Source organism: Schistocerca piceifrons, chromosome 5 (genome assembly GCF_021461385.2).
Source record: "Schistocerca piceifrons isolate TAMUIC-IGC-003096 chromosome 5, iqSchPice1.1, whole genome shotgun sequence".
NCBI classification, from domain to species: Eukaryota; Metazoa; Arthropoda; class Insecta; order Orthoptera; family Acrididae; genus Schistocerca; species Schistocerca piceifrons.
Window position 1 is genome coordinate 679,434,453 of NC_060142.1, and position 23,581 is coordinate 679,458,033.

A 23,581-nucleotide genomic window follows, 5' to 3' on the forward strand; every position below is an offset into this window, starting at 1 on the left:
CGTGCGTGCAACACCACTAATATTTCCGTTAGATTTCTTAACGACAAGTAATGGATTACAGCAGGGAGATGTGGAAGGTCTTCCACTGTAACATCTGTTTAAGTTATTGCCACACTGTTGGTCTTTGAGATAGTGGTACATTATAGGTTTTGTGATAAAAAATTTGGTGAGGCCTGACTTAAATTTTATAAACTTATGTCTTAATGACACCTGATTGTTTAGTAACTGACCTGCATATACTTAGATAGTACTTGATAAAGCCCATTGCGTTCATCATCAGTAATAGCAGTGGTTTCATTTAACTTATGGCTAATCAGTGTTTTCAAATAATCATATTCTGTATCAGGTGCGAGTGTCTGTATGTTTGTTTCGTCGCTCTCTTGCAAAAATTGAATTTTGTATCCAGTAAAATACTTGTCATGTTTGAGAGTCCTCGTATCCAAGCCAATCGTGATTTCACTGCCTTTATGTCTAAGAAAATATAGACGTTTCGAGAAGTCGATAACACTGTCCTCCGCACATTACATATCTAAACCTATAATACAATTAGTAACTAGATTATGGACCATTTGGAATGGCCATTGTACTGTTCCATTACCTACCTTAATGATCACAAAAACTTGTTTCGTAACTCTACTAGACTTATTACCAATGGAAATAAAATCTTACACTTTTGGGCAGGAAACTCTGGTACAGGTTCAAATTCAGTCATTTTCTTATAGAAATAATATGATAAAACACTCCCAGCCGCTCCTGTGCCCAAAATAATACTGATTGGAATACCTCCTACTATACCAGTAGTTGTAGCTAAAACTATTTCATTGCTGGATGAACGACACTATTTTCTTGAATTAGTTCTGTAAGTAGGCTGTTTATGTTTTCTTATTGGCAACGTTACGTAGCGCTCTGTATGAAAATCACTGGCTGTGCTGTGTGCAGTCTGTGGCCAGTTTGCATTGTTGTCTGCCATTGTAGTGTTGGGCAGCGGCATCATCATATTATTGACTTGTAAGTTCCATTTCACTGCACACGTTTCTGTTGGTCATAGTATATGGACAATATGTGAGAAGCAGAGACTGTTAGTGTTTGCACGTGTGTTGATAATTCAGCAAGGGACTGGATAACAGCATTGCTGGTTCTAAGGACAATTCCAAAAACTTTGTGAGTGCACAAGTGGTGGTTATGGACTTGCTCTATTATCTGCAAGACTCTTCAATGGTGATTGTGCACCTGCACAGTCACAACAGATGGCTGCTGGCCATCTCTACAAGGACTACAGTGGGTCTGCATCTTTGATGACCCAACAATACCATTATTTCTACAAGGACTACAGTGGGTCTACACCTTTGCTGACTCACCAGTACCATTATTTCTACAAGGACTGCAGTGGGTCTGCACCTCTGGTGGCCCACCAATACCATAATCTCCACCAGGACTACAGTGGATCTGCTCTGTGATGACCTACCTACCAATATTCTTCAAATCGTCGAATGACTCTGCTGTGGGTTTGCTCTGTTGTGGCCCATTACCTGTCAGCACTGTCTTTCCGTTGGAAGGACAACACTACTTCTTCAAGACTGCATGGAAATCCACTACATCCGTGTGCATTGTCTTTTACTGCTCAGACTTTGAGAAAAGAAATGGCAGTTTTACTGCGATGAATGATCAGGACTGTCTTTATGGACTGTGAGAAAATTTTAGCTTTTGACCAACATTGTATTAATAAGTGTGTGCATTTGATATCATTGTTATTGTAATTATGAAAAATTTTATCAAATCATTATTGGCCACTGCCCAAAACATTTTTTGTAAAATTTTTTGTGGGGAGCATGGGGGCTATGTAAGTAGGCTGTTTATGTTTTCTTATTGGCAACGTTACGTAGCGCTCTGCATGAAAATCACTGGCTGTGCTGTGTGCAGTCTGTGGCCAGTTTGCATTGTTGTCTGCCATTGTAGTGTTGGGCAGCGGCAGCTGGATGTGAACAGCGCGTAGCGTTGCGCAGTTGGAGGTGAGCCGCCAGCAGTGGTGGATGTGGGGAGAGAGATGGCGGAGTTTTGTAATTTGTCATGAACTGCTATATATATTATGACTATCAAGGTAAATACATTGTTTGTTCTCTATTAATATCTTTCATTTGCTAACTATCCCTATCAGTAGTTAGTGCCTTCCGTAGTTTGAATCTTTTATTTAGCTGGCAGTAGTGGCGCTCGCTGTATTGCAGTAGTCCGAGTAACGAAGATTTTTGTGAGGTAAGTGATTTGTGAAACGCATAGGTTAATGTTAGTCAGGGCCATTCTTTTGTAGGGATTTTTGAAAGTCAGATTGCGTTGCGCTAAAAAAATATTGTGTGTCAGTTTAAGCACAGTCATGTATAATTGTTCTAAGGGGACGTTTCAGTTCATCAGATAAGCTCTCATCACCATTGTAGCGTATAAATAACAGTGGTTGTTGCATAAAACTATTTTCTACATAATCATTGTGCTGTTCATCAGTGAGTGTATCAAACAGTGATTTGATATTGAAGTCGCCCCCCAAACCATCTTCAGCCACGACCTGGGGCGCAGTAGTGACTGTCTTTAGTTTGACGTCGTCGCAATTGGTGCAGGTAATGATACAGGCGGAGGTGGAGTTTTAATTGACACTTCTATTATGTTTACATTAGGGTTTTGTGTATTTCACTCTCCAATCTGTTGTAGTTTTTGTGGTTGAACACCTTGACTTACCTGCTGACTGGTGGACAAAGTCCAATTTTGATTTTGTACACGCTATGGCGGCATTTGCCACGGATCAGTGTCGATGTTGTACTGTGGTGTTGGACCAGTATTTTGGTATGCATTACCGTTGTTACTGTTCCAGTTTTGCTGTTGATTTTGTACACTGTTCTGTTTTTGTTGTTTCCGTTTCTGTTATTTCCATTATTGTTGGTGCGGTGCCTCTTGTGTGGGTTGTCGCTTTGTTGTGTATGATGTGTTATGATTACTGTTCATAATAGGGTGTGTCTGCTGATTTTGGTTTGCGGAAGGAAGCTGTTGATTCTGCTGCGCTACGTAACCGTCTGCAGCCGGCGCGCCAGGATTAAGTTGGCTAGCCTGTGCTTTTTGCATGCCACTGACGTAAACATTGTGGCAGTTGTTTTGCCGTGCAGAACGTTGATCCTCGTATACCATATCGCCAGAATCAAGCACAGAAAATATTCTGCAACATTGTCTGGAATGTGCAGTAACTTCTCTTTAAACTTAAAAGGCAATCTGGCCTTCAGTGCGCGGAGTACATCTCGCGTAGCTACAGGTTCATCGAGAAAGTGTCCCATATTCAAATATTTCTCAAAATATCACTGCAAATTGCCATGTTTAGCACTGAAACGCTTTGGTTCCACAATTTGCTTCCTAAGACGTTCTTGTACCGACCCTTTCAAATTGCTCACATGTCACGCATCTGTCGGCTGCATTATATACTCTGACAGCTACGTCACCCCGGCTGTAACCTACAACGTAAGAAATTCTCTTTCGGTCACTCCATGCTCTTGGAAACGCTTTCAGAAAAGTTACAGGATGTACAGTACGTTTATCTGGGATGAAAGGTTGAAATTGCCGATGTTTAATTAGACTTTCTTCTTCTTTGGCACTGTAATGTCGATTGCTTTCACTGTAATTATTGCAGTGATCGATTGGTGAATGGAACGGAATGTACTACCTATAAATGTTGCGATTGTGATTAGGTGTCATGTGTACAGGTGTGTACAGTTGCTGTGAGGTGTGTGTTGTGCATGGATAATACATGTCATACCTATATTTGTTTTCATTACCAAAGTGAGCACTTTGATTATTAGCATTACTATACCCCGGTCATTTGTCATTGCTTAGTTGTTCCTGCTGTGCTGCGTTGGATTGAGCTGCCTCAGCTATGACATGTTGGTTATTTTTGACAAATTCGACTACGGTGTCGTGCACAACCGTCGGTAATTTTACCTCTATACATTGGTCAAAATATTTATTTTTCTGATCAATCCAGTCATGAAATTCTTTATTTATCTTGGCAAAACTGTTGTCAGTGTGTAATTACCATTTGTCTGTAAGTTGTTTATCCATAGTGTTAAATTTGCCTTCAATTACAGTAATGCGTGTTTTCATTGAGTCATGAACTGATGGATAAGATTTGACCTGAGTGGCAACAGCTTCGCATGTAGCGTTTAAAATAAATGTTTGACTTCAGTCTGAATATCTTTTACGTATTTTGTGGTTTTTTCCTGTTGTAAGTTCAATTCGGAAAATTATGAGTCAAGTTCGGACACTTGGCCTCTCAGTCTCGTGTTAATCTCGTCTTCTCTTTCACACGAAGTGCCATTGCACGTTTTTAGTGCTCTTAATTCAGCCTCACTCTCATCACGTCGCGTTTTTAAAACTGTCATGTGTTCGTCAATGTCTTTTTTGTTTTGACTCATCTGATTTTTGTTTTAATTCGTTCGCTTGATAACAACATCAAACATGCTGGCAATGTTTGTCAACTGAAACTGTTCTGCCCCGCATGTCGTTTGACATGACTAGTGGTCGGCATATTTACAAAATTTCCGTCACTGGGCATGATAACAGCTGATTGATCGTTACTACTGGAGTCAACTCTGGAGTCATTATCACACTTTTGTTCAGTGTCCATGTTGGATTCGTATCGCATCAGTTGTCTGTCGTGTTCCATTTTTGCTGACTGATTGCGGGTTGCCACTATGCTACACGTAATGTATATTGCAAGAAACATCTTTAATCTTGTTTGAGAATGAATTCATGAAATTCATTCCGTATGGCAACAATGTTGGCTTAACTGAGCAAGAATTGCAATTAATGGTGAAATAATTAATATTAATGGCTGCTTGCCATTTTACGGTGCTCATGACACAACTCGGCAATATTATGGAATGGTATGGCTGTATTGTTGTAACAAACTGTATGATAAAAGTAATTTGGAATACGCGAGCTTGTGCAATAATGACTGCTACGGTTACGGAAAATTTTGACAAAGCTAGGTAGCAAGCTGCAATTCTGAAAGCGGTTGGACTAGCGTGCTAAAGTAAAAATGCGATGTCTTACCTTGGATCCAAGTACGCAGTGTATATTCCAGTTTTCATCGACTGTTCCAATGGCTCGTGTTTTTGTTTGGTCTTTATAAATATTGAATTGCAATGTCTCATCAGATGTGATCCCATTATCCATGCAACAAAGAAAAACAGTGTAGCAAATACAATAAAAAGTCCAGACACGAAATCGGCCGGCCGCTGTGACGGAGCGGTTCTAGGCGCTTCAGTCCGGAACCGCGTTGCTGCTACGGTCGCAGGTTCGAATCCTGCCTCGGGCATGGAAGTGTGTGATGTCCTTAGGTTAGTTAGGTTTAAGTAGTTCTAAGTCTAGGGGACTGATGATCTCCGAGTGCTTAGTGCTTAGAGCCATTTGAACACGAAATTGCCAGTTTGATTTATCGCGGCTTTACCTGTCTGGTTAGAGAATACCAGAGAACAAACAAATAGTAATAGGTAATGATAGTAGTATGTGATCAGTTTATACAAACTTTGGGCGCTTTTCAATGGCTTTTGCGTAAGGTCTGTTTACTGTGAGTTTGACCAAGAGTGATTTTTCTGAAAATATTTCTTTATCGGACTTCTTAGTTTGAATAATTCCATAGTTTTGGGTCATACTGGACCATCGATAACACAGAACCTTTAGTCTTGCCAAGACGCCATTTAATTGGAACAATAGCTTGCAACATAAATGAAACACAAGATTAAATAATATCACTGTATTCACAAAACATTATACTAAATTAATTACATAGACACTTTCATTAATTCTGTTGCTGTGTGCAACTATTAGTACGCCTAGTGAGACTGCGTCTCAGTAAAATAGAATAATGGTGGTGTACCAAATAATTGCCGGCCGTTGTGGCCCAGCGGTTCCAGGCGCTGTCCGGAATTGCGCTGCTGCTACGGTCGTAGGTTCGAATCCTGCCTCGGGCATGGATGTGTGTGATGTCCTTAGGTTAGTTAGGTTTAAGTAGTTCTAAGTCTAGGGGACTGATGACCTCAGATGTTAAGTCTCATAGAGCTTAGAGCCATTTGAACCATTTAGAACCAACCAAATAATTATCTGCAGCGATGGCAGATATGCGTCCGTTCAGGAGGTCTTCAAGAACAAAAAAAGGTGCTGTCTTCTCTGCAAGACAACTGAACCGAGTAATAATTCTAATGTTTCAGAAGTTGCACGCCACAATCGATACAACCGCTTATGTTAATTAACATCTTAAATAATTCTTTATTTATATTCTGAAGTTGTATCTACGTTTTTGCAATATATCCACGCCCATCGTGCGAATGTGGCATTAAAAGCTGCTGCCCAGCGAGGGGTAGTTTTAATACTGCGTGGGTCAGCCATGCATTCAGACTGCTTGGAGCCATTCTCCGGTGCTACTTGCAACGCTGACATCATTTTTTGATTGTCATGCTGGTTAGGGCACTCCTAACGACTACTTTACTAGCTGCCATTCACTGGGGTGGTGGCAACAGTAGTTTTTGGTAGCTGTAACCTCTTTGGCAGTGGCAACTCATATTTGGCAACATAGCACCAGTTTGTGAAATCATTAGGGTGACAGTAGCCTCTCTCAGGAAACAGGTACGTCATGACTCAAAAATGTAATTGAAATCCGTATGTATCCCAGGAATTAAGTAGGTCATTGGCTAAAACTAGATTTATCCCACGAATTAAGTAGGCCATGGGCTAAATTAGCGCCCACCAGTCCTGGAACAACGTACACAGCCAAAGGTGGTCAGGGGGCTGACCTGCTTAGTCCCAGGACTGGTGGGCACGTACTACTCTTGTAATGCTTACTGATTAGTAATAAGTGTCTCGAGAGGCATTTGTCGTTTTCCGTTTCACCGTGAAACTAACACTGGTTGTCTCTCCCACCCTACCTCCAGCGTAGGTCCTGGGTGTGCTCAAGGTCTGTAGAAACAGGTACGTTCTTGGTGGCTATAAAACAGTATCATTTTATTGAAGATTTATTTAAATATTGTAGCAGTTATGGAGACATAAATTATCATGTCGTATCGTATGTGTGAATTGAGTTCACTGTGAAATATTTTCACGAATAAATTATTTTTAACTTTCTGAAGCACAAAGCGCACGAAAAGCGATGACTCTTCAGTTTCCATACTCTCCACTGAATACTTCCACGCTTCTCTCTGTCTGCTCTTAGCATAGCAGTAGCTCAGATCGCAGGTTACAAAAACAACCTGAAAACGTATTTTACACTTTTACATACATAACAGCATACAACTATGAACAGTAAAGTAAAACACTTTTCGACAGTAGACCTGTAGATCATACACAGTTCTCTTCTCCAATAAGTAATATCCTTTACAGTAGCTTTTCCTGTAAAGTGCAGAAAGGGCCCTTTTCTAGGAATGGCTTCGCTCACGTTTTTCTTGCTTCAGCTGCGGAATTTTTGAGTCGTCTGGACGGAGCTAGGTGGTTCCGCTTTCAGGTGAACTCACCATTCGTACTCAACCATTCCTTTCAATGACGTATTTCTTAACACCGCACACTGTGTCCACAATGTGTCCGATTTGTCGTCGAAAGGATATTTTCTTGATCGACGGTTGCTTTTGCTGCAGCTCCACGTCTTCCTTTGGCGTTGTTCCATTGGCCCAAGGCTGTCTTTCACCGGAGGCGAATATTCCGTAGAAGATGGAACCACAGAAGTAGATTGTGCTCGAGATGAAAAATACAACTCGCCATTCGTCCTTAGTCTGTAAAACAAGAAGGAAAGAGTATCACACTTGTGTAACGTACTATTTTTACAAAGACACAATATCTGTATGCCCCATGTATTGCAGTACGAAGTTACTTTGCTTTTTAGCTATTCTGCAATATGTTGTTGTTGAGGTCTTCAATCCAGAGGCTGGTTTGATGTAGCTCTCCATGCTACCCCATCCCGTGCAAGCCTCTTCATCTCCGAGTAACTACTGCAACCCACATCCCTCTGAATCTGCTTAGTGTATTCATCTCTTGGTCTCCCTATACGATTTTTACCCTCCGCGCTTCCTTCCAATACTAAATTGGTGATACCTCGATGGCTCGGAACATGTCCTACCAACCGATCCTTTCTTCTAGTCAAGTTGTGCCACAAATTCCGCTTCTCCCCAATCCTATTCGGTACCTCCTCATTAGTTACCTGATGTATCTATCTATTCAGCATTCTTCTGTAGCACCAGATTTCGAAAGCTTCTATTCTCTTCTTATCTAAACTATTTATCGTCCATGTTTCACTTCTACACGTGGCTCACTCCGTACAAATACTTTCAGGAAACACTTCCTAACACTTAAATTTATACTCGATGTTACCAAATTTCTCTTCTTCAGAGACTTTTTTTCTTGCCACAGCGAGTCCCCATTTTATATCCTCTCTACTTCGACGATCATCAGTTATTTTGCTCCCCAAATAGCAAAACTCATTTACTACTTTAAGCGTTTCATTTCCTAAGCTAATTACTTCAGCATCGCCTGATTTAATTCGACTACATTCCATTACCCTCGTTTTGTTTTTATTGATATTCACCTTATACCCTCCTTTCAAAACACTGTCCATTCCGTTCAGATGCTCTTCCAGGTCTTTTGCTGTCTGACAGAATTACAATGTCGTCGGCAAACCTCAAAGTCTTTATTTCTTCTCCATGGTTTTTAATTCATACTCCAAATTTTTATTTTGTTTCCTTTACTGCTTCCTCAATATACGGATTGAATAACATCGGGGATAGGCTACAACCTTGTCTCACTCCCTTCTCAACCACTGCTTCCCGTTCGTGCCCCTCGACTCTAGCCACCTTCAGAATTTGTAAAAGAGTACCCCAGTCAACATTGTCAAAAGATTTTTCTAAGTCTACAAATGCTAGAAAGGTAGGTTTGCCTATCCTTAATCTATATTCTAAGGTACGTCAGTATTACCTCACGTGTTCCAACTTTTCTACGAAATCCAAACTGATCTGCCCCGAGGTCTGCTTTTACCAGTTTTCCGTTAGTTTGTAAAGAATTCGTGTTAATATTTTGAAACCATGAGTTATTAAACTGATAGTTCGGTAATTTTCACACCTGTCAACACCTGCTTTCTTTGGGATTGGAGTTATTATATTCTTCTTGAAGTGTGAGGGTATTTCGCCTGTCTCTTACATCTTGCTCTCCAGATGGAAGAGTTTTGTCGTGGCTGGCTCTCCCAGGGTATCATTAGTTCTAATGGAATGTTGTCTACTCCCGACTTAGATCTTTTAGTGCACTGTCAAATTCCTCACGCAGTATCATATCTTCCATTTCATATTTATCTACGTCCTCTTCCATTTACATAATATTACTCTCAAGTACATCGCCCTTGTATAGACCCTCTATATACTCCTTCGACCTTTCTGCTTCCCCTTCTTTGCTTAGGATTGATTGCCCATCTAAACATTTGATATTCATACTGGTGTTTTTCTTTCCTCCAAAGGTCTCTTTAATTTTCCTGTATGCAGTATCTATTTTACCTCTAGTGATATATGCTTCTACATCCTTACATGTCCTCCAGCCATCCCTGCTTAGCCATTTTGCAATTCCTATCGATCATATTTTTGAGACATTTGTATTCCTTTTCGCCTGCTTCATTTCTGCGCTTTCATATTTTCTCCTTTCATTAGTTAAATTTAACATCTCTTCTCTTAGCCAAAGATTTCTACTAGCCCTCGTCTTTTTACCTACTTGATCTTCTGCTGCCTTCACTATTTCATCTCTCAAAGGTACCCATTCTTCTTCTACCCCTGTACTTGTCAACCGTTCCCTAATACTCTCTACCCCATTTCCTTAAATTCCCACATTTTTGAAGTTTATTTACATTTAATATACAGTTAATAAGCAATAGATTGTGGTCAAAGTCCACATCTGTCCCTGGAAATGTCTTACAATTTAAAACCTTGTTCCTAACCCTCTGTCATACCATTATATAATCTCTCTGAAATCTTCCAGTGTCTCCAGTCCTCCTCCACGTATACAACCTTCTTTTATGATTCTTAAACCAAGTGTCAGCTATTAAGTGGTAGCTATTAAGTAATGCTCTGTGCAAAATTCTACCAGGCGGCTTCCTCTTTCATTCCTTACGCCCCTCCCCCCTCCCCCCAGTCCATATTCACCTACTACTTTTCCTTGTCTTCCTTTTCCTGCTACCGAATTCAAGTCCCCTATGACTATTAAATTTTCGTCTCCCTTAACTATATGAATAATTTCTTTTATCCCGTCATACATTTCTTCAATTTCCTCCTCATCTGCGGAGCTAGTTGGCATATAAACTTGTACTACTGTGGTAGGGGTGGGCTTCGTTCTATCTTGGCTACAATAATGCGTTCACTATGCTGTTCGTGGTAGCTTATCCGCGTTCCTATTTTCTTATTCAGTATTAAATCCACTCCTGCATTACCGTTATTTGACTTCGTATTGATAATGCTGTATATAATGCTGTAAGATCTAAAGATAAGAGAAATGTCATATGATTGTCAACCACTAAGCCGTTTAATAATGAAGAAATAATTCAGTGCATGCGTCAATTATGCAACGTAATGCCGATACAAATGAGTAATTTTCGGACGCCCAGAGGAAATGTTTCTTCATCACATCTCTTGTCCAGAGTGAGGAAAATGAAATAATTTAATTCTTTAATATGTAGAAATATATTTGTTTTTAATGATCACTTTACCTTTTTCTTCGAATACGGCTAATTTCGAAATAAGCGAGTCAGTTATTTGAAAATTAATTTATAGATGTCCATAACAGATGTGCTCTGAGAAAAGAATAAAGAAGTTCTCCACGTTCAAAGTTTTACAGTTACAGCACAGCAACCCATCTTAATCGAGATGGACAAAATTAAACGACAATGAAATTCACAATATATCATGTATCATAAACGTGTCTTCGTGCTATGAAAACTGAGAAAGCTGATTTTTAAATCTGTTTACTAGTAGCAAGACGCGAACTGTTGAGGAACTGAAAAGGATGTAGATGCCTACCACTTTAATGTACAATCCGGAAAATTATGTTGTTACGTATACTGTTTCTCACACAGAGTTAACTACGTACGTTGCACTGTTTGTGTTGTATTTTAGGTAGATTTAGAGAAAATGTTAGTACCGAAGTTGTGGGAATGAACACTAAAGTTTCAAAACTTTGCACATGACAAATTATATTAAAAGAAAGACTAAAACGCGCAACTGAAATGGTTTGCAGGCAGGTAAACTGTATTTCCTAATCTTTCATTGTATACGGCTGATCCAATGTCCCTCTATGCAACGTACCTCCGCGCCGTGTTAATGGCTTCTACAGGCTACCGTTGTATTTGTTTCGGCGTGCAATACTATGAACATGAAACAATCAAAGAGGATGAAATCCGCACAGCCTACTCTTAGCAACAAGCAACAAGTGGGCCATCGAGGTTAATGGACGGATCAAGGTCGACACTACAAAATATCCTGACTGGGCCAAACTGCGAGACGATTTGGAGGCAAGCGCGCTGAATGTTGAAAAGAAAGTTTTGTTGCGCTTACCAAGCTGCAAATTAACAGGATTGACAATTACGTGACTGTGCGAGTGATTTGCCAAATATCACATGTAGATGGTATTGTGTTCCCACACATAAGATAGAGGTCAGGCACAATATCTTATGGTGTAGTCTTACATCACGTATAAAGCGCGCTTCATCGATGGCTGTACTGCATACTTGTGCGGGAAATATACGTTTTTAGCGTTAGTAACAGTGATGTGTGATGTAATATCGAAAGCATAATTTACTATTTTTTTAATAGTAATACATTTTATTTGGTAATCAATCTTTGAACCACAGATGCTAGAGCTGATTGAATTTCCTATTTCATTTGTCTACCGCATTGTCTGAGATTTTAGTCTTGTTTCTTCATTCTTTTCGGCATCGATATTGGAGCCAGGACGACGCAATTCCGACTGCACTCATTAAGTACGCATTACACGTAAAAATGTGTATCGCGGAGTGGTGTACGACGCCCAGGGCCGTAGCAATCTATGTAACGCTATATGGATTCATTAATTGGATTATTAAAATTAAGGTAAATTAACGTATACACATTCCCGATTTGTATTTAGTAACCTGAATGGAATTCATTGTCAGTAACGTACTTTTATATGTCGAACACCACTCTTAAAATCGTAGCATTCCGCGATTTAAGCAACTGCGAGAACCATTAAGCAAAGTACCCTGATGTGACTTTTTAGCCTCTCAGACTGCATTGATTGCTACGGTGCCAAACGTACGTGCGTGATAACACAGTTCAAACTTACTTACATTTCAAGTTAACAGTTACCCAAACTTTCACTAATTATCCACATTTAACTGAAATATTCTGTTACTTATATATTTTATTACGTGGACTCCAAAGTGTGCAGTTATGGGTTGGAAAGCTGTTCTAAGTACGTCAGTCTACGTCTTTAGATTGCATGATTCGTCATATGCTATTTGCCAGATGTTGCGGGGAATTAGCCTTACATTGACTGTTCCATGCATTACTCTCAGCAGCAGACCTCCTTTTCTTATATCTTGGAGTCTAGCAAAGAATTTCCTTTGACCATCTACCATGCGTTCGCCTGTTCATCCGTGCTGGCCATTTCAGTTTACTTTTTATTGGGTGTAGAAAAACATCCGCTACCAGTCACAATAAAGGGTTATTTATTTGTCACACGACCGGTTTCGGGCTTGCGCCCATCTTCAGGTGTTTATACATTCATGTACATGTATATACTATTGGAGATCACTGTATAAATACAAAAAAAAAAATATTTGCTGGCGGCTACACAGATACCAGTGGGACAATTGTAAGTGATAAGTTAGCATTTGACGAAAATATATCTGAAGATGAAGATGAAGCACCATTATTACACACCGAGCGAGGTGGCGCAGTGGTTAGCACACTGGACTCGCATTCGGGAGGACGACGGTTCAATCCCGCGTCCGGTCATCCTGATTTAGGTTTGCCGTGATTTCCCTAAGTCGCTGCACGCAAATGCCAGGATGGTTCCTTTGAAAGGACACGGCCGACTTCCTTTCCCGTCCTTCCATAATCCGATGAGACCGATGACCTCGCTCTTTGGTCTCTTCCCTCAAACAATCGAATCCAACCATTATTACAGTTATGCTGTAATTGTAAGTGGTAAGGCAGCATTTGAAGAAAATATATCTGTACTTACATAAAGATGAAGCACCATTATTACAGTTATGCTGCGGTGATAGTTTGCCACTTATTTACACACTTATTCTCATTTTCACGTCCATACTTCAGTTTTACCAAGTATAGCTTCATATTACACTATTATAATGTGCACTCGTGAAATACACTTTGTTTACATACTTCTATGTTTTTTGTGTGTAAACATAGTGTATTTCACGAGTGCACATTATAATAGTGTAATATGAAGCTATACTTGGTAAAACTGAAATATGGACGTGAAAATGAGAATAAGTGTATGACTAAGTGGCAAAACTATCACCGCAGCATAACTGTAATAATGGTGCTTCATCTTTATGTAAGTACAGATATATTTTCGTCAAATGCTGCCTTACCACTTACAATTGTCCCACATGTATCTGTGTAGACGCCAGCAAATAATTTTTTTTAGTATTTATACAGTGATCTCCAACAGTATAAACATGTACACGAATCTATAAACACCTGAAGATGGGCGCAAGCCCGAAACCGGTCGTGTGACAAATAAATAACCTTTTATTGTGACTGGTAGCGGACATTTTTCTAAACCCCATAAAGGAACAGTCACGGAGTTCGACAGCATCCACTATGGATAAAATTCATTTACTTTATTGCTCTTTGTAAGATGACAGACCTCAGGGCTATGCGCCAAAGCACAAGAGCGAGGGGACGTGGCAGTATTCACGAGTGTCCGACGTCCGGAGCTCGTGGTCTAGTGGCTAGCGTTGCTGCCTCTGGAACACGGGGTCCCGGGTTCGATTCCCGTCCGGGTTGGGGAATTTTCTCTGCCCGGGGACTGGTATTTGTGTTGTTCTCATCATTTCATCATCGTCATCATCATCATCATCATCATTCGTGACAGTGGTTACACTGGAGTACGAAAAAAATTGGTTCCGAATAAAAATTGGGACTTCGTACGGGCGCTGATGACCACGCAGTTGAGCGCCCTACACACCAAACATCATCATCATCACAAGTGTCCGACGTAGGAGCAATGTCGAGGTGGTCGACGTAAGAGGTTCAAGACAACAGAGACTACGTGTCTGCATGAAGCAGACAGAGAGGCCGATACAGGTAGAAGAACAGCAGGTTCTTCTGGAGCTGACCACTGTTCTAAGGCGTGCTATATGCCCTCTTCAGCCGATGGGTTCTAGGGAGTTTTATTTGGTTATTTATTTATTTTCTTATTTACTATTTCTTCCCAGTTGGGAATTTACAGTTTGCCTAGGCGCGCGCGCTCCACACACGTCCGTCTACTCTCCTCTCCTAGACGGACTACTACGGTACTCGCAAGGCGACCGAACCGCAGTGTAGGCTGATGCGCGGCCAAACACGTGTGCAGGCCTGGTGACTTTCCCATAATATGAAAAGCACAATTCAAGTAATGGAGGTATCGAAGGAACAAGGAAAATAAGACTATGCAGCAAGCAATAGTTTTATTAGTTCAAGAATTACAGAGCAAAATGGAGATAAAAGTCATTAAGTTTAAAAATTCATAACTTAGTGAATACATGCTGTACGGACATTAAATATAACTGAAATTAAAAGCAAAGTAATGTAGAATGAGAACCAAGTGAAAAACTGCTTATTATCAACTATTTTCAAGTCAAAATATTGAGTCACTTGTGAATCATATAACTTTTGGCATTTGTTTCTAAAAGTAAGTGTATATCAAATTGACACAGACAATTTCTTGCCATAAAATATCAAAACAGAGCCAAAAGATAGCTTTCAATGTTTACAGAAAACCTACTGGCACTGACACCACTATACCAAACTCCTCAACACATCCCTCCTCCCACAAAAAGCTGCTTATAGATCAATGCTGTACAGAGCACACAAATTTCCACTTCAACATGCAGAGCTCCAACAAGAAATAGAAACCATAACATATACTGCAATAAACAATGGATATGACCCTTCTCTAATTAATACCATGTCACAACAGATAAAAAAATAAACTGAACAAACAACATCAAATTACACTCACAACTGACAGTGCCCCAGCAGTCAAATATGTAAAAATGCCGTATCTTGGAATAGTATCTGACAAATTAGCAAGACTATTCAAAAACACCGAAGTAAAAATCAGCTTCAGCACCAACAACAACCTAAGTAGGAAGCTTATTCACAATATAAAACCGCCAGATACAAGTCTTGATGCATCTGGCATTTACAAAATTACTTGCAGCCAATGTAATAAATATTATATCAGCCAAACAGGCCGATATTTCAGAACCCGATTCAAAGAACATTTAGACTGCTACAGGGTCGATAAATGTAACAAATCAGCAGTAGCAACTCACATTAAAGACACAGGCCACCCTTTGGAAATCAAAGACAACCTCGAAATTTTACACACTATAGGAAAAAGTAAAAGAATGGATATCATGGAAGAAATGGAAATTTTCATAAATAACACAAAGCATGGAGATAACACTCTTAATGAAATAACCGAATTAAAAAACTCAAAATTCTTCAACATCGATAATCGATACAGACTCACATGCTACAGTCCGCCATCTTCTATTGTGTGTATAACATCAAAGCCATTTGTGCAATGAATTACGTTGGCAATCAGTGCCAAAATTCTAATGTGCAATAGTGTAATGTCAGTCAACAGCTCCGCCATTACACCAGTGATGCGAGTGAAGCAGCAAGATTATGAAATTGTAAGTGATCAACTGTCATATAAAAGCCTTTCACACTATTTTCGTAACACATAACTGATGCAAATCTATCTGCATCCTATACAGGCTGTGATATACATAGTCAACCACAAGGAAGAAAACCAGCAGAAGACATCACTGATTTCGATTTCTAGCCATACACTGCCCCCCTCCTTCCACCCAAAAGCCACACCAGCAGCTACAGTAAAAACCACTCGACCAAGTGTTCTAGATGAACCTAGTTTAAGACTGTCTAAATTTAAGTAACATTTCTGTATGTTTGTATGTATAAACGCCTGAAGATTAACAAAACATGTTCGAAACACATTGCATTATGTTAGATTAAGCATAAAATAAAAAGTGACTGGTAGCAGAAACTTGAAATAAGTAATTAACACAGACAATATGTGAAACTACCGTAATAGATGAAGTGAGTCATGAGCCGCAATATAATGTGTACATCAGTCATACTCTAGAAATCGGTGTTTTCCAGTGAAAAAAACGTAGATCGTATTTCGATCATCAAAACATGATCATAAAAATAGATCCCTGCCTCAATATCACAGAGCACATAAATGCTAATGATCTCCCCTTTCCTCTGTAACCGAGAAAGTGTAGTGTTAAATAGTAAATAACGATGTGCTCTTTGCAATTAGTTAAATATGACAAGAATTAATAAGTTATTTTTAAGATTATCTGAATACTGTTAATGATATTTGAATTCTAACTACGTAGCGAGATATACTGCAGAACGATGCATCCATGCCCATGTCATGCATTTGTTTCTAAAAAGTAAATATAAAGCAAATTAACACAGACAGTATGTGAAACTACCATAATAGATTAAGTGAGTCATGAGCCGCAATATATTATGTACATCAGTCATACTCTAGAAATCGGTATTTTGCAGTGAACAAAAACATAGATCGTATTTCGATCATCAAAACATGATCAAAAAAATAGATCCCTGCCTCAGTATCACAGACCACATAAATGCTAATGATCTGCCCTAGCGTAGTGTTACATAGTAAATAACGATGTGCTCCTTGCAATTTTTAAATATGACAAGAATTAATTAGTTATTTTTAAGATTATCTGAATACTGTTAATGATATTTGAATTCTAACTACGTAGCGAGATATACTGCAAAACGATGCATTCATGCACATGTCATACCTACCTACTAAATACAATACATTTGAATGACAGGCCGAAAGTGATTTTGATGGCTTTTTGTTGCGATGCTCGCACCAGGTCTGGCTGTAAAAGATGTAAGTAGGCTGTTTATGTTTTCTTATTGGCAACGTTACATAGCGCTCTGTGTGAGAATCACTGGCTGTGCTGTGTGCAGTCTGTGGCTGGTTTGCATGGTTGTCTGCCATTGCAGTGTTGGGCAGTGGCAGCTGGATGTGAACAGCGCGTAGCGTTGCGCAGTTGGAGGTGAGCCGCCAGCAGTGGTGGATGTGGGGAGAGAGATGGCGAAGTTTTGTAATTTGTCATGAACTGCTATATATATTATGACTATTGAGGTAAATACATTGGTTGTTCTCTATCAAAATCTTTTATTTGCTAACTATGCCTATCAGTAGTTAGTGCCTTCAGTACTTTGAATCTTTTATTAAGCTGGCAGTAGTGGTGCTCGCTGTATTGCAGTAGCTTGAGTAACGAAGATTTTTGTGAGGTAAGTGATTTGTGAAAGGTATAGGTTAATGTTAGTAAGGGCCATTCTTTTGTAGGGATTTTTGAAAGTCAGATTGCGTTGCGCTAATAAAAATATTGTGTGTCAGTTTAAGGACAGTCGTGTTTCATTGTTCCAAGGGGACGTTTCATATGTCGACCCTTAGCCGAGGATACCTCACTGGAATCTTCTGATTTTTTTTGTTGTCGTTTGTGTAATTAGTGTAGCTATTGTTTATTGCTAGCGCGTAATTGTAGAGAGAATCTCATTTGTAATTGCAGTCTGTCATTGTTGTTGTGGCAGGCATGTAGATATGCACCAAGTATTTCGCAGCTGCGCTTGCAATTAACTAGATATTATTTTCAGTGCTACGTTAATGTGTTCTCTTATTTTTGTTCTTCAAATACTGTTTTTCTGTGTTGTCGTGTGAAATATTGTGACAATAATGGCGTGTGAAAAACGTAATACTAGGCTCCAAAGTAAACTGAGAAATGACAGTGAAGACGAAAGCAGTGTGTTAGCGCCACCATGTAATGAATTAACTAATGTTCAAAGTAGTAATTTGGTAATTGTGCATAGGGAAGTGGAGCGGGCTGCAAATAATGGTGTAGGCAGTGAAACAATTAGTGAACAGGGAAGCATTATCGATCGATCGGTCGGCAACAGCTCGCCTCAGGATTCCGAAATGACAGGACACAATCTTGCAAATACTGTAGATTCAGGTTTTGCGTCCTCGCCGTTTTCTCAAATAAATCAAGACACATTTTCTGCTTTTCAAAATGCGAATATTGCCGGCTCAAATGCACTGCCGAATAGCACTGAGGAACATGTTTCAGACACCAGTGCACTGTTATTACAGTTAATGCAACAAATGGGACAAAGGACACAAAAGTTAGACACAATGCTTGAACAAAATCAGAAATAAATGGGACAAAATCTTCAAAAGTTAGAGACAATGGAACAAAATCAGAGACAAACACAGCAAAAGCTTCAAAAGTTAGACACAATGGAACAAAATTAGAGACAAACACAGCAAAAGCTTCAAAAGTTAGACACAATGGAACAAAAGCTTAGGAAGTTAGACACCACGCTTGAACAAACACGTGAAGATTTAACTACTGAGTTACATAAAATCGAAGCGAAATGTCAAAAAGTCTGTAATGACGTAAAAACACAAATTTGTGAGCATTTCCAACCGATTTTTTCACGGCATGAAAATGCATTACAGAATCACGAAGCAGCCATAAAAGAACTGCAAACTATTGTTCATGAAAATCATGAGACCTTGCAAGCTAAAATTGACTCAGTTGCATCTACCGATTCGGTTACGCAACTTGCAAAAACTCAGGAAAACTTAAAGGACACATTAGATACACTGAAAATTGGTTCAGAAAGACACATGGAGGAAATTAGTTCATTATCAGAGAAAGTAGTTGAACTTTCGAATCAGCTAAATAATTTATCTACGAAGGTAGATGATAATCTGAATGACACAAAACCGGTAGTCTTTAGTGACACAGAAGAGTGCGAACAAATTAGGAAATTCAAACAAAATCAGAATCAAATTAATACGCAACACCAAAGAGAATCCGGGAAGTACAAGATCAGCTGACACAGGTAATACAAGAATTACGTATTTCAGAGGACACTCGCGCCCCAATACGGGAAGAGGGACATAGAAATACGGAACAGCCACAGAATAATAACACAGCGCATTTCGGAAAGTATGAAAGAAATTGGCAAGGTGCACCGAATTTTGAAATGGAACCGCCGAAACAACAACAATGACCGATATGCGACTCGCCGACATGATGATTTTGACTATAAGCTGTTCATTACTACACGTAAATTTAAAACATTTAAGAATTCTGGCAACGACATTCATCCACAAGCGTGGCTCCATCAATTCTCTTATTGTTTTCCTCCCAACTGGTCATTAGAACACAGATTAGAATTTGTGTGTGGCTATTTAGAGAATGAACCAGCTGTAAGAATGCGATCGCTCATTCACGATTGTCACAGTGAAGGAGAATTTTACCATGCCTTCCTCTCAGCATATTGGTCTCAAGCTACACAAGACCGAGTAAAACATAGCATCATAATGATGAAACATTTCGAACAATCTGAATTTTCCAGTCTTGTGAAATATTTTGAAGACATGTTGCACAAGAATCAGTGCCTGTCAAACCCTTACAGCCCCTCAGAACTCATCCGCATTTGCTTAATCAAATTACCTGAACATTTACGACATATTATTTTGGCAGGACGTTGCAAAGACGACATTGAAGCTTTTCAGGGACTCTTACAAGAATTAGAAATTGACACTGACAATCACGGAACGCGAAAACAGGAACACAACAATTACAGGTTACATCCGTCACAATTCCGCGATGAAAGAAATAATAACTGGACACGACAAGGCTATTCTCACAACACAAATCGTGACCAAAACAGACACCACCCGTATGACAGCCGTTGGCGGAGTAATAGTTACAGAGAAAGATCGCACTTCCGTAATTATGAACATGACAGAGATAACCATAGAAACAGACAATATGGAAACTAAAACAATTATTATCAAGGGAGACAGAATAACTTCAGACGCAACAGTTCAGCGCGCAGGTACGATTCCGGGAGAAATTCTCCACCGCATGACCGGCAAACAAGAAACTATGTAAACTACCGACAAAACGACAGACCTGAATTCCATCAGAACTGGCGGGATTGAAACAGAGCAGGACACTCTCGACAAGGTGAATTTGTAGAAGTTAGGTCACCTAATCCCAATAACGACGCATGCCAACAAAGGAACAGACAATGACTCTCACAGCAGGCAGCCGCATGCGCCAGCTGGCTCAGAGAAAAATAACGTAGACGCTAACCTTGAGAAAAATTCCAGTATTCCTTACCGACGTATACCGCAAGATAATTCCGTTCAAGTTGAACCTCTGCGTACTAGGAAGAGTAAAGGATTGCACCACATTTCACATGTAAAACCGTTTATTGAGAGAGAATTTGCTTTTTAACTTTGTCTTTGCCATAAAACTTTTCACTTCACGCTAATAGTACAATTTGTCACACTGAGCAACTGTTAACATGCAACAATGTTTGAAGTTAAATATCCAGTCAAGAACCAAGAGAACTTATTTAAACAGAAATTACGAATGTGTTGTTATAGTGAACAGACGACACAGTGTTGTTATTTGTACATTCTTGCTTTGTTAGTTGCACGATTACGTAACGGCTATAAGGCTCACATACTTAGGACATTTACCAGTACTGCTAATGAGATTTTAATGCAACATTTTGGTTTACTTGAAAATACATTCTGTATTTAAAGTACTTTCAGTGAGATACCAGATGACACAGAGGTTAGTTTATGTGACAGCTACACGATTTTATCATGACGCTACTAATGAGTGACAATTTACAATGTTGCTTTTGCGGTGTATCTATTTTATATCTGCACAGTTTTTCTGTATTATTCTGGAAAGTAAAACATGTTTTAGTAGTAACTTTTGTGGTATAGCTACAATGAGACAGCCTTTTTCGTAGCACAACAATACGTTACAGCACAGTACTTTCTTCATCACGGCAATAAGCGTAATAACTAAGATATCTATACACAAAGCATTTCACTTTTGTTTATCATGAGGTAAGTACATTGACTTTTGCAGAACTTAGCTTTCAGAGGACGATAACTACGACACTTCCACAGAGATTATCTTACAAGACGCACAGTTTAGCACTACAGTACACGTATTTGAGTGATTAATTTTGTACTTAAGCCATTTATTTTTCAAGATTTTTGAATTACAAAGAAAGTTTCCCATGATACATTTTATTCCACTGCTGTAATCTGTAACACCTGAGGGTATAATTACATTAATCCTCAGGGGGGTACACGCTTACTTTGTGTACCATGTGTTTGGCAAGCACAAGGAGCCCTAGCTAATATGGTATTTGCTTATACAACTTTACACGTCGGTACCATATTTCTCTAACACAAAATCACACAGCCATCTGATTATTTAACGGAGAAACAAACATATTTTTACTACGTCAGTGACACATGTTTACGCAATTACACAGTTGGATAACTTCACACTTGTGAAACTGTATTTTGTCTGTACTTTGTAAACTGTTCATATTTTTTTGGAGCCATTGTGATACTATGAGAGCTTTGAATGATGTATTTGGTATGGGATCATGATTTTTGAAGTGCGGTTGAGGCAGATGACACTTTTGACATGAGCAGTGAATTTTTTTAGGTTTTGAAATTATTAGAGGAAGCTACGACGATTTTGAGAGTTGACTGAGGTGTTATGATGTAATTATTACGATGACTATGTGTATTATGCTGTTGCGGTATGTTTATGATCAATAAGCTGATGCTATATGAGTTATTTGATTATGCTACGTATCTGTTATGATGAAATATTGTAGAAGTGTCGACGAGTAAGGTAAGGAATAATGAGTAGTGGTTAGGGACTCTGATTTGTGGAAAAGGATGATGGAAATCAAGAATCGTACTTTAAGAGTTATGAGATGTGTGTAAATGCGTGAATGTATCACAATGCCGGCGAAAATTTTTTGGACACTGTTATATTCATAAGATTTTGTATCTACACATTTGCAACGCAAATTCTCGACCTCTGAAATTTTTTATATGAGACTGCCACTGTAGCGGAAACTGCTGTCGTAAATATTTCCATAAGAAAATTAAGTGACCACCTGCACGTAATGCGTCGTGGGCACCCAGCTGTGTCAGACGCCTGGAGAAAAAGCCATTAGCGCGTGCCTTTTCAGAGCACAGGAAGAAAAAAAAAAGGGGAGGCCATTATCCTCGCTATCGACATTCCTTTGTAGAAAGCACCGCAAATACGACATGCTCATTACTTGGAAAGATACTTACATCTGCACACCTGATTATGACAAGCGTCTTTCTACGAGAGTTGAGAGAATTTCTACTAACTTATGAAATGTCACATGACTATTGAATGATATTTTTATGCTTTGCTTTTCATTGTTGCTTATTTCATTTGATATCTAGTTTCCAGCTGTGTTGCAGCATTGCTTTTATAAAATAAAATGCATTTGCTAATGTGGACACTTTCTGTCAATAGATCTATTAAATAATAATTTTGTAATCCACATTCTTAAAAAAAGGAGCACTTGGGAAGGAAAGAACAATAAGAAGGGACTAGTAACAGTAACTGCACACATAATTTTCTTTTCAAGTACATGGTAATATTTTTTTTCACAATAAGTTGTTGTGGTGCACCACTTTAATCACTTAGATATTAAGATGTGATTATACATTTCCTTTATTTGCATTGTTATCTTTAGTGTACTATTTTTTCTGCTTGAGCTATGTCATGTTTAGGAATTTCATTTTCTCCTGCTGTTTGCCAGGCATAGTGTTACTGAATTTGACTTTGTGTTACTCTTCTAACCCAGTTTACTACTGATTTATTTTTCTTGTTTGCTGCACAGTGCCTTATATTAGTTGTAATATTGCAATTGCTTTGCCAATTTGAATTTTTTGTCATTGATGTTTGTGTTAATTGTTTTGTGCTGCTGCATTGCCTCGTCCCTTAGTTTAGAATCTGAGCTCAATAGATTTAAGTTAGCTTAAGATGGGGTAGGTAATAAGAGAACAAGTTGTGATGAATTGGAAGAAATGAATTGAGAAGCTATGAGAAAATGGTTTGGCCAAAAAAGTATTTTGAAAGAGGATATGAACAAAAAAAAGTAGGGTTTAGGGACAACAGGTTTAGGTAGGATTTTCTTGGAAATAAATGATGAGGTAAGATAATGGAAAATAAATAATGAGGTAAGGAATGTGTGAACATATAAATACAGAAAGCAAGCTTGGATAGAATTTTTTTGGTGGAAAAAACAAATGTTGAAATAAGAGGAAAGATTTATTGAATGAAGTTTTGGGGTGG

At 39.0% G+C, this 23,581-nt stretch overlaps 1 protein-coding gene across 2 annotated transcripts in view; it reads right to left on the minus strand.

The window, feature by feature from the left end:
- Positions 1 to 7,027: 7,027 nt before the first annotated feature.
- LOC124798495 (vesicular glutamate transporter 1-like) overlaps positions 7,028 to 23,581 on the minus strand; it is a 92,005-nt gene continuing 75,451 nt past the window's right edge. For both annotated transcript variants that reach the window (XM_047261933.1, XM_047261932.1), the window contains exon 10: positions 7,028 to 7,790. In XM_047261933.1, the coding sequence (XP_047117889.1) occupies positions 7,545 to 7,790 (246 nt within the window). In that variant the 3' untranslated portion in view covers positions 7,028 to 7,544. The remainder of the gene's footprint in view (positions 7,791 to 23,581) is intronic.